This window comes from Onychostoma macrolepis, chromosome 20, assembly GCF_012432095.1.
Source record: "Onychostoma macrolepis isolate SWU-2019 chromosome 20, ASM1243209v1, whole genome shotgun sequence".
Classification (NCBI taxonomy): domain Eukaryota; kingdom Metazoa; phylum Chordata; class Actinopteri; order Cypriniformes; family Cyprinidae; genus Onychostoma; species Onychostoma macrolepis.
The window spans coordinates 11,099,431-11,117,080 of NC_081174.1; the positions used below are offsets into that span (position 1 = coordinate 11,099,431).

General features: G+C 37.1%; 1 protein-coding gene across 2 annotated transcripts in view; it reads left to right on the plus strand.

The window, feature by feature from the left end:
• Positions 1–17,650, plus strand: part of usp24 (ubiquitin specific peptidase 24) — a 68,728-nt gene that overhangs the window by 19,464 nt on the left and 31,614 nt on the right. The window contains exons 8-25 of one of the 2 annotated variants that reach the window (XM_058755002.1): positions 649–714; positions 1,337–1,411; positions 1,838–1,996; positions 2,087–2,201; positions 5,204–5,307; positions 7,308–7,415; positions 7,487–7,582; positions 9,563–9,724; positions 11,814–11,909; positions 12,713–12,820; positions 12,963–13,112; positions 13,719–13,850; positions 14,200–14,311; positions 14,544–14,620; positions 14,704–14,844; positions 14,938–14,991; positions 15,075–15,190; positions 17,254–17,320. In XM_058755002.1, coding sequence (XP_058610985.1) covers positions 649–714; positions 1,337–1,411; positions 1,838–1,996; positions 2,087–2,201; positions 5,204–5,307; positions 7,308–7,415; positions 7,487–7,582; positions 9,563–9,724; positions 11,814–11,909; positions 12,713–12,820; positions 12,963–13,112; positions 13,719–13,850; positions 14,200–14,311; positions 14,544–14,620; positions 14,704–14,844; positions 14,938–14,991; positions 15,075–15,190; positions 17,254–17,320 — 1,938 coding nt within the window. The remainder of the gene's footprint in view (positions 1–648; positions 715–1,336; positions 1,412–1,837; positions 1,997–2,086; positions 2,202–5,203; positions 5,308–7,307; positions 7,416–7,486; positions 7,583–9,562; positions 9,725–11,813; positions 11,910–12,712; positions 12,821–12,962; positions 13,113–13,718; positions 13,851–14,199; positions 14,312–14,543; positions 14,621–14,703; positions 14,845–14,937; positions 14,992–15,074; positions 15,191–17,253; positions 17,321–17,650) is intronic. The other variant, XM_058755003.1, reaches the window with a different exon arrangement.

Sequence of the window (17,650 nt, forward strand, 5' to 3'; positions counted from 1 at the left end):
CGAATTTCATATTAAGGAATTATTTTAACCCAAAAAGCAAATTATTCTTCGAAATCGAACTGGTTCTCTTTAAAATACAAATCTTGTGTAATCCCAGGCTATCTGTAATCAGAAACACATTTAAAACTGGAATAATTTAATTTCAGTTACATGCGTTTCATTAACACATAATCCTTTCTGGATTACAATCCGCCATAAAAATGATAAATGTAATTTTTCCAGCTGCTGTGAGAAAAGGCTAACAATCCACCACCTGCAGCATCCTCACATGCGATAGCCTAGTAGCCGAGACTCAATCTTTATGTTTACAGACATGGCGTAATGACGCAGCCGCATGCTCGAATTTCTCGCGAAAACCTACCAGTACCACTCAAATTAGAAAACGTTATTATAAGCTTACCGTTGTGAATCGGGCTAAAGTAAGGTGATAATTTTGAACACTGGTTGGTTATGGATACTTGCTCAAATATTGATTTTGGATCATTTTTAACTCAAAAAACGTTACGGACTGCAGCTTTAAGTGTTTGTTTACTCTTTGTGTCTGTGTCAAAAAAAATTATGTATTTAAAAATTAGCCATTTTATACCAATTTGTTTTTGAGGTAAGATGCATAGTAGAATGTAAATGTGTGTATGTGTGTTCCCTCAGTGTGTATCAGCTCTGGTTCAGCCGCTCGGTGTGTGTGCAGAATACCTCAACTCCAGCCTGGTGCAGGTGAGTGTTTCTGCGGTTCATCTGTTCACGTTTTGTTACCCTGGAATACTTGATTCTGATTGGTTTGAAGCTCTGTGGTCAAGTCAGCTAATTAGGTTTATTAAGTTTATCTGAATCATTTTATATTTATTTTTGTCTAGATAAACTAATAAGCTAGGTGTTCAAAAATACATAATTTAAAAAAAATAATAAAAAATACACTCTCTGAAATATGTCTAATCTGGTATGAGAGATAGATAGACGGACCGATAGATTACATTATTTTCAATTTATAAATCATCAAATGAACATTTCATGTCTTATTTGTCTATTTGGAAAGTAGCGTGTTAACATCCTCTTAACTATGGGCTCTTGATCACTCTGTCTGGGTTTATTTTGGTCTAATGATCAGCTGACAGTACATTATTCAATACTTTCCTGTTAACATATAGTTGAACCTTGGATATCTTGTTTATATAATCAAATTTAACTTGTGTAAAAGACATAGCTTTGATATATGGTATTGAATCATAAAGAATACATTTGAATACATGTTTTTGAACAGTGGTTACCAGAGAAATTTCAAGGGAATTCTTAAATGTGACCTTCAGCTTGAAGTGGTTGGTTTTGTTGTATTTTGTAGCCCATGCTGGACCCAGTCATCCATAAGATGATTACATACGTGCAGAACCTGGAGGAGAAAGACCTGAAAGACAAGGTAAGGCACCTGTATGCATTTCTTCATTCACTTTGTGGAGGTAGTGTTGGAGTTTCATAACTTTAGAGCTGAAATTTATATTTAGTTTAAATGTTGAAATAAATTTAATGGAAATATTTTAATTTTTTATATTTTAATATAAAGTAGCAACCCTGTTTGAAATCACTTTTTTTCAATCATATTACAAACGGTACCCTCATAAAGGAAAGTACATTCAGTTTCAGAGAGAAACAAAAAATTACATAATCCTCAGAATGAAAATTATTTACAATAATTAGCGTTGTTTATTTGCATTGGTTTTGCATTTTTCATCTGGATTAAGTACCATGTTTTAAATGATTAAAATGTCTTCTGTAATGTTTGAGAGACTTTAACTCACCCTTGTTGTTTGTCTCTGTTTTTATGTACGTCTCTTTCTCTCTAAAGCGTTTGGTGAGTATTCCAGAGCTCTTGTCGGCTATTAAGCTCCTCTGCATGCGTTTCCAGCGGGAGCTGGTGAACGTCGTGGATGACCTTCGGCTGGACATCCTTCTTCGAATGCTCAAGACGCCCCACTTCAGTGCCAAGATGAACTCCCTCAAAGAGGTTCAAATTCTTTTCCACATATTAGTGCTCTGGAGCTTAAAGTTCACGCCTGAGTTCTTCCCTCATGTTGATGGCTTTGTGCTCTGATAGGTCACGAAACTCATTGAGGAAAGCACAGTTTCCAAGACTGTGAAGAACGCCATTGACACAGACCGACTCCTGGACTGGCTGGTAGAAAACTCAGTGCTGTCAATAGCTTTGGAAGGTAAGAGAGTCCCTGATGCAGTTTAACATATGAGCATTCGGTTTCATATCAAACTCATATTGGACCTGTTAGTCATCTGCTTTCATGTAGGTTTACCAACAGGCCATACATGGGAAATAATACACAAAACAGAGTTGCTGTTTTTTGATAATGAACATAAATTAAAGGGATAGTTCACCCAATAATGAAAATTTGATGTTTATCTGCTTGCCCCCAGGGCATCCAAGATGTAGGTGACTTTGTTTCTTCAGTAGAACACAAACAAAGGTTTTTAACTCAAACTGTTGCAGTCTGTCAGTCATATAATGCCCATCAATGGGCACACAATCTTTGAGAGAGAAAAAAACATGCACACACAAATCCAAATTAAACCTTGCAGCTCGTGACGATACATTGATGTCCTAAGACACGAAACGATCGGTCTGTGCGAGAAACTGAACAGTATTTATATCATTTTTTACCTCTGATACACCGCAATGTCCGACTGTCACAACATCCGGTGCGTGACGCGTCAACCTGCTCTACGTATATATTAGGGATGCACCGAATCCAGATTTTTGGGGTTCTGCCAAATACCGAATCCACTGGTTAAGATTCTGCCGAAACCGAATACCGAATCCTACTCCCATCCTCAGACCATTAACACAGTAAACACATTAATGAAGTAAACAACGTCCACAGCAGTGTATTTTTCATTTTATTTTATTTTAATGCACAACTCGTATTCTTTCGGATGTTTAATACGCAAATGTTTTAACAGCGGCGATGTTGTGTATTGTTTGGGGTCCTTGCCACCACGAGACAAATCGGCATTGCAAATTGAACATGTAGCTCGACTTGAATCGCCTTCTTTCAACTGAAAGTACTGCCAAACAACACTTTTTCTGCTCACGAGTTCCATTTTCACTTTCTCACATATACTGCATTCGAACGGTCCACCTTAAACACCTTCCTGTTCTCAACGGCGGCGTGACGTTGACCAGTGTAGCGCGCTTAATGCAAGCTAAGGGTTCGGTGGATTTTTTTTTTAAGGTTCGGCAGAAACCGAACCCCGTCAAAAAGTCCAATATTCGGCCGAATCCGAATCCTGGATTCGGTGCATCCCTAGTATATATATATTCAGAGCCGTTGACGCGTCACGCGCCGGATGTTGTGACAGTCGGACATTGCGGTGTATCAGAGGTAAAAAATGATATAAATACTGTTCAGTTTCTCGCACAGACCGATCGTTTCGAAAATTATTGGTTTCTTCAAATTTCACTCAGGAGCAAACATCTGCCTTTTAAACTTGAAAGAAATAATCGACTGATATGAAAAATTTTATCATGATGATAATTTATCACCCAGCCCTAGACATAATTTAGCATTCAAAACAGTGCACTTGAGCATTTAAAGCAGCAGTTGACAAAACAACAATGCATGTTTAGAATCACAATTTTTGTCAACATTTTTTCACAAACGAAAACCAGTTTTGAATGACAAAAACTACGACAAATCTGTTAATATTTTTGGATTGGAAACCAAAGGCAGTACATAAATGTGTCTTGTGTATATGAGAACACACACTTTCACACTGAGCGAATCATCTAAGTGTTAAAGTGTTCCGAAGCCAGAATCTCAAACTGTTGCTTTGTGCCTGAAGCCTTTTCACCTCACCCACTCATTTGTGTCATCTCTTTATTCAAGTGTCTTTATTCGACACCGCCTCATTGTCTTTTCTCTCTTTGTTCTGTTTGCATTTCTCTTGACACTTTCTCTTTTCCCCCCTTCACTTTCTCCTTTGCTCCTCTCTTTCAGTTTAATGCCTTCGTTTGGTTTAACTTTCACTTTGCACTCTTTCTTTTGCTTTCTTTTTGTTTTTCTTTCATTTTTCACTTTGCCTTTTTTGCTAACTTCGTCTTTCACTTGTGCTCTCGCTCGTATTTTTCTAAATGGCCTTTGTTGTTGTTTTGTGTGAACTGTATAATAAACGTATGATGTTACTTGATGTATTTAATGTTCATAAGGATTTTTGGAGGGTGCCTTAGTATTGGGTTGCTGAGATTTTACAGATTAAAAAAAAAAAAAAAAACTTTTGGTTTATAAAAGTACCAATTCTAAAGTTGAGGGTGATAAAGGGAAAAATATGGATTATTTTTTACATGTTTGTGATTTTAAAATTTTAGTAAATGTGATGACAAGAGATGGAAAACTTTGATGTTTTTACATCAGTGGGTTTATAATGGAGCTAGTCTCTTATTTGTGACCCTGGACCACAAAACCAGTCTTAAGTGTAAATTTTTTGAAATTGGGATTTATACAAAAGCTGAATAAATAAGCTTTCCATTGATGTATGGTTTGTCATGATAGGACAATATTTGTCTGAGATGCAACTATTTGAAAATCTGGAATCTGAGGGTGCAAAAAAATCAAAATATTGAGAAAATCGCCTTTAAATTTGTCCAAATTAATTCTTAGCAATGCATATTACTAATAAAAAATGACGTTTTGATATATTTACAGTAGTAAATTTACCAAATATCTTCATGGAATATGATCTTTACTTAATATACAAATGATTTTTGGCATAAAAGAAAAATCTATAATTTTGACCCATACAGTGTATTTTTGGCTATTGCTACAAATATGCCCCAGCGATTTAAGACTGGTTTTGTGGTCCAGAGTCACATTTTAGGATTATTTTTTTTATTGCATTCAGTGATGTATGAGAATAATGTTTTTAGGTAGCACTTAATTTTAAGGTGTCCTTGTTACATGTTCTTACTATTGTAATAACAATAAAGTATGCATAATTACATGCAAGTAACCCTAATCCTAACCCTAACCATACATGTAGTTAATTAATATTACTCCGTATTTAAATGTATAATTAGACTGTAACAGGGACACCTCAAAATAAAGTGTAACCTGTTTTTATTAAAAAATAAAATGATAATAATAATAATAAATATTTATCTGTCTCTCTCTCTGTGTGTGTGTGTGTGTGTGTGTGTGCGCTGTAGGAAACATTGACCAGGCCCAGTACTGTGACAGAATAAAGGGAATCATTGAGCTGTTGGGCAGTAAGCTTTCATTGGATGAACTCTCCAAAATATGGAAGATACAGGTGAGTTTTGTCTTTTAAAGATATTATTCAAATCAAATTCAAAGCTGCATGAATTTCTGACGTTGTTTTTGAGAAATATACTGCACAGAAGGCTCTCAAATGTCTTGAGACATTTGAATAAGAGCTAAATGAATAGACAGCATTTCAATTGCTGTCCATCCACATGCCCATTGATTTTCAGAATGGAAATGAAACGGTGTACAATCTTAAGATTAATTCACAAGACAAGGACTGCATCCTACAAAAGTACTGGGATTTCGAGTTCAAAGCAGCAATAAATATTTTTAAATATCACAAGAAGACAAGGCAAAATATGGTTAGCCTGCCTTATATTATATTATGTTGTAGATTAGATTAGAATATACTGTATATATTAGAGATGTAATGGTATTGTCAATATCGTGGTATCGCATGATATGGTCTCGATATCATCGTGGTCACATGACGATATGAAACAATCGGTCTTCCAGGCAAAAAGTGTAGTTTTTCAAATATATTTAAACTCCTTATTCTAACATAAAAGGTCTTTAAAGTTGTGTTTTGGGCCATTATGCTTTGGCACAGTATCTGTCAAACGAACTAAAACTGAAAAGCACAATATGGCTTAATTCCTTCATCAAGTCTGTTTTCGCTGCGTGTTTCAAAGCGCTTTCAGTTGATCAGCTCATGATCCGGTGTTTTCTGCACCTCAGAATTGCTCCATTCACAGTGTATGAATACAGCGAACTTGTTGAGTTTATGCTTTTTCACGCCAGATGGATTACAGCATTTCACTAGATTTGAAGTGAGATGCGTTTTTGTAAGCCTGTTTTCACTGAAACTGGAGTTTTCCATCAAAATAAAAGCTTAACAGTGCATTATGAATTGCTAACAGCTAGCGGTTTAAATGCAGTCCAAATTCAAAATATCTCTTTCAAGTGTAGAAATTAGGAAAGAAGTATTGTAATTTCTGTACTGTAGTGTAAAGTAAAAATAATGTGTGAATTATTAATTTACTTTTTTTTTTTTACAGTGCAATTGTTTTTCAATATATGGCTATTACTGTCATTGAAATAACGTAATCACATAACTTAAAATCCCTGAACTTAATCAGCGTTATTTACGCTCAGCATGCACGCGCTTGTAAACAACGCTGATTACATTCTGGGGTACTCTCCAAAATGGCAGAAGACGGTAACTTGGGGAGAAGAATCGTTGAATAAATTGTTTTTATTGTCGTTTTTGCGCACAAAAAGTATTCTCATAGCTTCGTAAAATTACGGTTGAACCCCTGATGTCACATGGTCCTTGCTACGTTTCTGGACCTGGGAACATTGCAGTTGTGTTGCTGTCTATGGAGGGTCAGAGAGCTCTCAGATTTCATCAAAAATATCTTAATTTGTGTTCTGAAGATGAACGAAGGTCTTATGGGTTTGGAACATTTACATTTAGTCATTTAGCAGACGCTTTTATCCAAAGCGACTGACAAATGATGATAATACAAACAATCAAAACCAACAAAAGAGCAATAATATGCTATTAAGAGAAGTCTAGTGTTAGAGGCCTTTTTTTAAAAGAAAACAAGTAGTTAGAAAACGAATAGAGAGTGCTGGAGTTAGAGGGTCAAATAAAGATGGAAGACGTGTCTTTAGCCGTTTCTTGAAGATGGCTAAGGACTCAGCTGCTCGAATTGAGTTGGGCATGAGGGTGAGTAATGACAGAATTTTCATTTTTGGGTGAGCTAACACTTTTGAAGTTCAGGTACAAGTCAATTGACTGACTTAAGTTTTCTTAGTTAATGTTTTTGAGCTCTTCATTTTGGAGCTCTTCATTTTGAACTCTCAAAGTGCATTAGATAGAAGAATTTAACTTTAAAATATCCCAATAAATATCGTACCGTGGACTTCATATCCAGAAATTATTGTATCGTGTGTGTGTGTAGTAAAATTCCATTTAAATCAGTTTATATAGTTTGGTTTCGCATGTGACATGCATTGACATGCATCATATTTTATGTGCAGGCTGGTCAGTCCTCCACTGTGATAGAGAACATCCACACCATCATCGCCGCTGCTGCCGTCAAGTTCAACTTTGATCAGCTCAGCCACCTCTTTGTCCTCATACAGAAGGTCTTGTCTATCATCCTTTTGACTCTTTCATCTTTATGAGCTGTTTCTGACTGTGCCTTGTGTGTTTTCAGAGCTGGGAGGTGGAGAGTGATCGCGTGAGACAGAAGCTTCTGAGTCTGATTGGACGGATCGGCAGGGAGGCTCGCTCTGAGGCAACCACAGGAAAGGTATGTGCCGTTCATATGTATATATGAAACTGTATGTGTATTTCTGTCTCTCAACTAAAACTGAACTGAAAGTTAGGCTTTGAACCGGTCTAGCTGCTAATAAGCTACAATGCTGAAATGTGACAGCCAGTGATTGATGTAGAACTGTTGAAGCTGGTGAAAGTTTGCACTGTAATGATTTTTTTTGTTTCTGAAATGGATGATTGTCAGATATTGGTCATTGAATAATTGGGGGACAAATGATTGCAATTAACTATTTAACCTTAAGAGATCTTTAAGATTTATTTATTTAAAGATTAATTTGCATTAAATCATAAAATGCATGAGGAATCTTTAAATCTTTAAACAAACACTGCTCCGGGTATAAATGCATAAACAGAATATGAAAATACTTCATATAATATTTACATATTCGATTCACACAATTTTTTGAAACCCAAACCACCTCATTATTATATTAGTTAATATTAGAACAGTGATTTAATTATATAATAAAATTGTAATATATTACAATATTAAGTAAATACATTTTTATATTTAATATTGCATATTAGAATTATATTATACAATCTTAATATATTCCTTTACTTTTGTGTGCCACTTGAAGGTGGTCTGGTTTATTTATTCAAGTTTATTTTAGGCAACTTTATTAGGGCCCTAGCACCTATGGTGTGAGGACTATTGGAATTGCTGTTTCTTCTTCTCCAAAATGCATTTTTTAGGGAATAAACATGCTCGTAAACTCATGAAACTTTGCACAGACGCTAGAACTGGCAACAATTTACATTTGAAATGGGTGTGGCAAAATGGCTCAATAGCGCCACCTATAAAATTTCAACAAAGTGCCCCTCAAGCTATGTTTCACATACATGTATGAAATTCGGTAGACACAAGTAACACCAATACCTAAAAAAACGTATATTGGTACGAAGTCCGAAACCCAACAGGAAGTCTGTTATTTTGAATTTTCTCTGCAAATTTTGTGCTGTTTTTACCATTTTCAGGCATTGTATTTAAATGAACTCCTCCTAGAGATTTAAACATATCAACACCAAATTTGACATTAAATTGCGAAGATCTTGAGTTTTCGTTGAAGGTCGTGTCCGTAGCATCCTTACAAACTTCAATGTTTCGCCATGAAATAGGAAGTTGTTATAATTCAGACATACCAGGTCCAATCTGCCCCAAACTTCACATGTTTGATAAGACTCCTGACCTGAACACATTTCCATGCCCATATTCAGATTATATTCATAGCGCCTCTTGCTGGCAACAGGAAGTGACATGTTTTACGTGCTAACAAACTCCTCCCAGAGATTTAATGGCATCAATGTTATATTTGGTCAGTCTACTCTAAAGGCCTTTGCAATGTTAAATTGTGAAGATCTTGAGTTTTCATTAAAAGGGCATGTCCGTGGCAGCCTGACAAAGTTTGATGTTTCGCCGTGGAAAAGGAAGTTGTTTTAACTCAGCCATACATTGTCCGATCTGCCCCAAACTTCGCACATTCGATAAGAGTCCTGGCCTGAACACATCTTTAGGCTAATTTTCAGTCATAGTCATAGTGCCACCAGCTGGCAGCAGGAAGTTTGGCACATATAAATGATTTTGACATATTCCTCCTATATTTACCACTTTAAATGCATATTGCAAACGCTGCTTGCAGCTTTAATTCAAGTTATTTTATATATTTGACAGCAGATTTTAATGTGCTATTTACCATTTAATATGCTACCACCTACAATACTTTTAATTTGATTTGGTTCAATATGAATTTATTCTAAAGAAATAAATACTTTTATTCGGTAACAATGCATAAAATTGACAATTAAGACTTTTACACTTGTTAGAATAAATTATATTTGAAATGCTAGTTTGTGAAAAGGGGATTTGGAGCATGACAAAAAAATTGATACGACTTATGAAATATTTTGATGTAAAAACACAGTATCTGTGTGTTTTTTGTGGCTTGTGTTTCAGGTGTTGGAAGTGTTGTGGGAGTTGGCGCATCTCCCCACCCTTCCTACCACTCTAGTGCAGCAGGCCCTGGAAGAACACCTCACCATCCTCAGCGACGCATACGCCGTCAAAGAAACCATCAAGAGGAACTACATAATCAAATGCATTGAGGACATCAAGAAAGTGAGCTGATATCACAATTCCCATAAACAACAAACTCCAAAAACTATTGCTCACTTCACCTGTAGTGTATGAACGGATTTAGATAAATGACCAACATGAATATGATTAATTTTTTATGAAGTTACTATTATTTGTTGTTCTGTCATTATGGAAAGTCACTGTCTGGCTTGCTTCTGGTGGTCTGAATTGGAGTGAGGGTCCCTCACTCTTACACAGATTTCCTGTACTACTCCTTCTGCTTTATGCTCCTTCCTGAAGATCCATATTCAGAAGATTATGGACCATAAACACAAAATATACACACATACTCCCACAGCAATGCAATGACACACATTTTCGAGCTTCCTGGCTTCTTTATCAGGCTAGAATCTGTGCAGCGGGCTATTTTAAGAGCTGATCTGGGAGTATAAAGGTGTTGTTCTGTCTCTGGCGCTAGATGTATATTTTTGGCAGTTTAGTTTCAGCTTGCCTCATCTCTCTCTCACACACACATACAGTATCTCACAGAAATGAGTACATCCCTTACATTTTTGTAAATATTTTATTATATCTTTTCATGTGACAACACTGGAGAAATGACACTTTGCTGCAATGTAAAGTAGTGAGTGTACAGGTTGTATAACAGTGTAAATTTGCTGTCCCCTCAAAATAACTAAACACACAGCCATTAATGTCTAAACCGCTGGCCACAAAAGTGAGTACACCCCTAAGTGAAAATGTCCAAATTGGACCCAATGTGTCAATATTTTGTGTGGCCACCATTATTTTCCAGCACTGCCTCTTGGGCATGGAGTTCCCTCAATGAACTGTAGCTCCCCAGTGCCAGCAGCACTCATGCAGCCCCAGACCATGACACTCCCACCACCATGCTTGACTGTAGGCAAGACACACTTGTCTTTGTAATCCTCACCTGGCTGCCGCTACATACGCTTGACACCATCTGAACCAAATAAGTTTATCTTGGTCTCATCAGACCGCAGGACATGGTTCCAGTAATCCATGTCCTTAGTCTGCTTGTCTTCAGCAAACTGTTTGCGGGCTTTCTTGTGCATCATCTTTAGAAGAGGCTTCCTTCTGGGACGACAGCCATGCAAACCAATTTGATGCAGTGTGCGGCGTATGGTCTGAGTACTGACAGGCTGACCCCCCACCCCTTCAACCTCTGCAGCAATGCTGGCAGCACTCATACGTCTATTTCCCAAACACAACCTCTGGATATGATGCTGAGCACGTGCACTCAACTTCTTTGGTCGACCATGGCGAGGCCTGTTCTGAGTGGAACCTGTCCTGTTAAACCGCTGTATGGTCTTGACCACCGTGCTGCAGCTCAGTTTCAGGGTATTGGCAATCTTCTTATAGCCTACGCTTTATGTAGAGCAACAATTCTTTTTTTCAGATCCTCAAAGAGTTCTTTTCCAAGAGGTGCCATGTTGAACTTCCAGTGACCAGTATGAGAGAGTGAGAGCGATAACACCAAATTTAACACACCTGAGACCTTGTAACACTAACGAGTCACATGACACCGGGGAGAGAAAATGGCCCAATTTGGAGTTCATTTAAATACAATGCCTGAAAATGGCAAAAACAGCACAAAATTCAAACTTCTTGTTGGGTTTCGGACTTCGTACCAAGAGACCTTTTTTTTAAGTATTGGTGTGTTACTTGTGTCTACCGAATTTCATACATGTATGTGAAACATAGCTTGAGGGGCACTTCGTGAAAGTGGGCCCAATTTGGACATTTTCACTTAGGGGAGTACTCACTTTTGTGGCCAGCGGTTTAGACATCAATGGCTGTGTGTTGAGTTATTTTGAGGGGACAGCAAATTTACACTGTTATACAAGCTGTACACTCACTACTTCACATTTGTAGCAAAGTGTCATTTCTTCAGTGTTGTCACATGAAAAGATATAATAAAATATTTACAAAAATGTGAGGGGTGTACTCACTTATGTGAGATACTGTACATACACACAGGCATTCACTTTGCTCAATCTTTGCGCTTCAGCCTCTGATGTGATTTCGGTGCAGCGTCTGCCGCATAAACTCTTAGTGGCGCTCAATGAATACTGAAAGTTTATGTCTTTAGATGCAAATACAGGAGGATTCAAAGTCTCCCAGCGAGACACAGGTCTCTTTTCTTACTGGCACCTGGGGCAAGAAGAAACCGAGCTCATTGGCTAAAGTAAGAGAAGACCCACCCCTTTAGTTTATAACACTGACCAATCATAACTCAGCCTGAATCTCACATGAACAGAATTTGATTTTCAAACTGATGATTGCCATTTGATTCACTGGGACGGACTGTAAAGATATATGTGATTTACAAAGGGCACTTCTGAGGGTTTGATCTTCACATCCAAATATCTATTGGAAAAACTAATGATGTTTTGACTATTGGCTTCAATCTTTTGTTGGACTATTTGAAACTTTTGGAAATCCGAGACTCTAACCAATGCCTGGGTTGTTCGATGGGTCAATGACGTGATGCTAATTTCTTCTTCCTGTTCATTCAAAAATAAATAAATAAATAATTTCAAGACAAAATATTTCAAGACAAAATTATATCATAGAGTGAACCCCAGACCCTCATGACTCAAGGTCAAGAAGTCTCTCAAAATGTATGATAATTTGACCATTTTATGACAAGACAAGGTTAGTTCAGGTTGTAAAATGTCACGTGGTGCGACCCCCCCCCCTCAAAAACTTACATTTATAATTTAGTAAATATTTTAATTTGGGAACAATTTTTTTGTTTTTAAGTTTATTATTTTGTTACTTTGGTTGTACCATATGACATTTTTACAGTCATTAAATTTAAACTTTTTCTTGAAAATGGTATAAACGTTAATAAACCATATTAAAGTTGTGGACATATTTATACGTCATTGACCCAGATGGAGATTACCGTATTCCATGAATGCACCATGTGTGTTATGGTTGATGTCACTGTGTGTTTATATCTGTGTGTTTGTGCTTGTATTGTAGTCGTCTCAGCAGACTAACCCTCAGACGGTGTGGGTGGTTCCAGCCTTGCGGCAGCTTCACGAGATTACACGGTCTTTTATCAAACAGACCTACCAGAAACAGGACAAGGTAGGTGTAGACAGTGTCCAGACAAACCATCTGGGCTATTTATTTTTTTCATGCAAGTGGTGCTACATAAACTAGGAACCTCATTTTTCACGCTTTAAATGGCTTTGGATTATACTGTACTTCATGTTGTGTCCTCTATCAGAGTATAATCCAGGACCTGAAGAAGAACTTTGAGATAGTGAAGCTGATCACTGGCTCTCTGGTGTCATGTCATCGCTTGGCCGTGTCCGTCGCTGGATCCAATGGTCTTTCTGGGTCCACGCTGGTTGATGGGCGGTACACCTATCAGGAGGTGCGCTGCCACAAGTCCATTATCTCTTTGTGATACGAAGAATTTAATCATTGTTTATATTACAGCTCAGTCAAAAAAAGAGTTTGCCGATAACAATTACTAAGGTGTGAAAGAAGCATAATTTCAAATAATGTAAAACAGTGCAAATCTAAGTATTTGATTATTAAAAAAACAGTACTATGAAGCTTGACATTTTTGGTACATATTTGGAAAAGAATAATAATAACAATAAATTATGGTATTACATTTTATTTATTTATTTATTTTTTTCCCCTAGCAGTTCACAAACATGTAGCAAATAAAATAAGCATTCTTTTAGTCATCTACAACACTCAAAAAAGGCGGTCGACTTCTAGTTTCTAGTTAAGTAAGATAGTGTAAATAAAGTCTAGTAATTTCCTCTGGTTTAAAGATGAATCATATTGCTGTTTGACCCAAAAATTAGCACAGTACAAAAATATATTTGTAGACTACCAAAGTGACTCATGTTATGCCTCACATTTGGTAAGAATGAAAAAAGAGAAGTGTTTTATTTTTTTATATATATTTATCTGATGTTTTATTTTTAATTTTTTTTTGTTGTTGTTGTTTTTCACATTTTCCCAGTATTTGGAGGGACACTTGAAGTTCCTTGCATTCTTCCTGCAAGAGGCCAGTCTGTACCTGGTCTGGAATAGAGCCAAAGAGATCTGGGAATGCTTGGTGTCCGGCATGGATGTGTGCGAGCTGGATCGAGAGGTGTGGTGTTTTTTTGTTAGTTTTTGTTTTGCTTCAATTTTTTTTATTTTTTTTTTATTGGTTTGTCTTTTTTGTTTGTTATTTGTTTTATTTAGTTTGTTTGTTTAAATTTTAATTGTGCCATTTAATCGTTGTCCTTAAAAATAAAAGTGGCATGAACCACACATGCTTTGGATTGAAGGCTAAATGCCATTGTGGTTTTTGTTATTTTTACCAACTTGTTAAATATAGTGTTTAATGGTTTTCAGTTCTGTGGTGTAAAAATTGGTGTTGCAAGTGCTCAAAAACTGCTGAATTTTTGTTATTGTGACAAAGTATGTATTTTTGATGGTGTTCAACTCTGCTGTAGATGTGTTTCGAATGGTTCACCAAGGGACAGCATGATCTAGAGAGTGACGTTCAACAGCAGCTCTTTAAAGAAAAGATCCTCAAGCTCGAGCCTTATGAGATCACTATGAACGGTAAAAGTTCAACCACAGTTCACTCACTTCTTCAACTTAAAACCACAGTATTTCCACATTATAGCACCTTAAGGTATTGCACGTCTCCTATACATCTGCAGGAAACCACTGCGCTTACTGTGCTAAATTTACCACAGAAAAAAAATGGCCTTGTTAAGCACCACAGTGTGAAGTTGCATAAAGGGGTACTGAGTGTGCGAGTTTTCTGTGGTGTTTCATCAATGTTTTACAGGGTTTAACCTTTTCAAGACCTTCTTTGAGAATGTGAACCTCAGTGATCACCGTCTCAAACGGCAGGGAACACAACTGGTATGAGATTCCTGTTTGTTCTCAGTGAAATTGGTGGGAAAATCCTGTCTTGACAGACAAAAACATATGATTGTCTCTCTCAGTGTGTGGAGCGATTGGATCTGGCTGGGATGGACTTCATCTGGAGGATCGCTATGGAATCTCCAGACGAGGACATTGCTAATGAAGCCATACAGCTCATCATTACTTACAGCTACATTAACCTCAACCCCAAAATGAAGAAGGTAAACAGTCAAACCTTCATTTTTTTTGAGTCTTGCTATTCCATAATTTTGCTGTTAATGAACATTTTCTGTTTCTTTGTGAATTTTTTGCAGGACTCAGTATCTCTTCATAAGAAATTCATTGCTGACTGCTATAAGAGATTGGAGGTGAGTGTTACAGTGTGAAATGACACTTTTTTTTCCCCTTATGATGATGATTGTGATAAAATTCATTCTTACATCACACACAGGCTGCTAGCTCTGCGCTGGGCGGCCCGACCCTCACACATGCTGTTACCCGGGCAACCAAGATGCTGACAGCTACTGCTATGCCAACGGTCGCCACATCAGTGCAGTCTCCATCCAGGTATGAGGACTAGATTTGAGGCGAGTTGAGCAGCTTTCAGATCAGTTGATGAGATTCAGCTGATGTTGCTGGCTGCATTTTCATTGTCTTAAGTAAAGCACGTTTAAGTAAATTATTTATTAAACTTAAGCCTTACCAAAGCTAGAACAGAAAGAACTACAGGTGCTGGTCATATAATTAGAATATCATCAAAAAGTTGATTTATTTCACTAATTCCATTCAAAAAGTGAAACTTGTATATTATATTCATTCATTACACACAGACTGATATATTTCAAATGTTTATTTCTTTTAATTTTGATGATTATAACTGACAACTAAGGAAAATCACAAATTCAGTATCTCAGAAAATTTGAATATTGTTAAAAAAAAAGGTTCAATATTGAAGACACCTGGTGCCACACTCTAATCAGCTAATTAACTCAAAACACCTGCAAAGGCCTTTAAATGGTCTCTCAGTCTAGTTCTGTAGGCTACACAATCATGGGGAAGACTGCTGACTTGACAGTTGTCCAAAAGACGACCATTGACACGTTGCACAAGGAGGGCAAGACACAAAAGGTCATTGCAAAAGAGGCTGGCTGTTCACAGAGCTCTGTGTCCAAGCACATTAATAGAGAGGCGAAGGGAAGGAAAAGATGTGGTTGAAAAAAGTGTACAAGCAATAGGGATAACCGCACCCTGGAGACGATTGTGAAACAAAACCCATTCAAAAATGTGGGGGAGATTCACAAAGAGTGTCAAGCCACTCTTGAACAACAGACAGCGTCAGAAGCGTCTCGCCTGGGCTAAAGACAAAAAGGACTGGACTGCTGCTGAGTGGTCCAAAGTTATGCTCTCTGATGAAAGTAAATTTAGCATTTCCTTTGGAAATCAGGGTCCCAGAGTCTGGAGGAAGAGAGGAGAGGCACACAATCCACGTTGCTTGAGATCCAGTGTAAAGTTTCCACAGTCAGTGATGGTTTGGGGTGCCATGTCATCTGCTGGTGTTGGTCCACTGTGTTTTCTGAGGTTCAAGGTCAACGCAACCGTATACCAGGAAGTTTTAGAGCACTTCATGCTTCCTGCTGCTGACCAACTTTATTGAGATGCAGATTTCATTTTCCAACAGGACTTGGCACCTGCACACAGTGCCAAAGCAACCAGTATCTGGTTTAAGGACCATGATATACCTGTTCTTAATTGTCCAGCAAACTCACCTGACCTTAACCCCATAGAAAATCTATGGGGTATTGTGAAGAGGAAGATGCGATATGCCAGACCCAACAATGCAGAAGAGCTGAAGGCCACTATCAGAGCAACCTGGGCTCTCATAACACCTGAGCAGTGCCACAGACTGATCGACTCCATGCCACGCCGCATTGCTGCAGTAATTCAGGCAAAAGGAGCCCCAACTAAGTATTGAGTGCTGTACATGCTCATACGTTTCATGTTCATACTTGTCAGTTGGCCAAGATTTCTAAAAATCCTTTCTTTGTAATATTCTAATTTTCTGAGATACTGAATTTGGGATTTTCCTTAGTTGCCAGTTATAATCAAAATTAAAAGAAATAAACATTTGAAATATAATATATAATATACAATATGAATATAATATACAATATGAATATAATATACAAGTTTCACATTTTGAATGGAATTAGTGAAATAAATCAACTTTTTGATGATATTCTAATTATATGACCAGCACCTGTATGTACTGCAATTGTTTTATTTTGTTGCTTTTTCGATTTATTGTTTTTGTTTGTTTGTTTTGGGTTGGTTTTTTGTTTTTTTGTATTGATTTTTTGCTTTTTGTTCTATTTTTTGATTTGTTGTTTTTTGTTTTGTTGGATTCATTTTTGTTTTTTGTTCTATTCTGTTTGGGTTTTTTTGTTTTATCTTGAACAACTCACATTTATCCCACATTTAATACTTTGTCATTTAGTTGCATTGGACTTGGTGTTATGCAACAGTCTTAATTGATCTGAAGGTTGTTCAGAAAGAGTTTGAGGTCATTAATATCAAGATTGATATGTATTACATGAAAATGTATTGAAGTTCATAACCATCTCTGTCCTCAGGTCCAGTAAACTAGTGATCATTGAGAGACTTCTCTTATTGGCAGAGCGTTATGTCATCACAATAGAGGTGAGAGCCAATACACACACGTTGGTTTTTGTGGTTTAGAGGGACTCTCCATAGGCATAATGGTTTTTATGCTGTAAATACTGTATTTGCTATCACCCTACACCTAAACCTACACCTTGCAGAAAACTTTGTGCATTTTTAGTATTTTTTTGAATTATGGGGACATAGGCAGACATAAACCACCTCCACAATGTGATACCTCTGTCATACCCATATCATTGCACAAATTTGTGTCCCCATAAACCACCCAAACCAGTGCACACACACAAAGACTGGGTTACACACTGCTTCGTGTATCTGAGCGCAAAACTTTATATCAGCCTCTTTTGA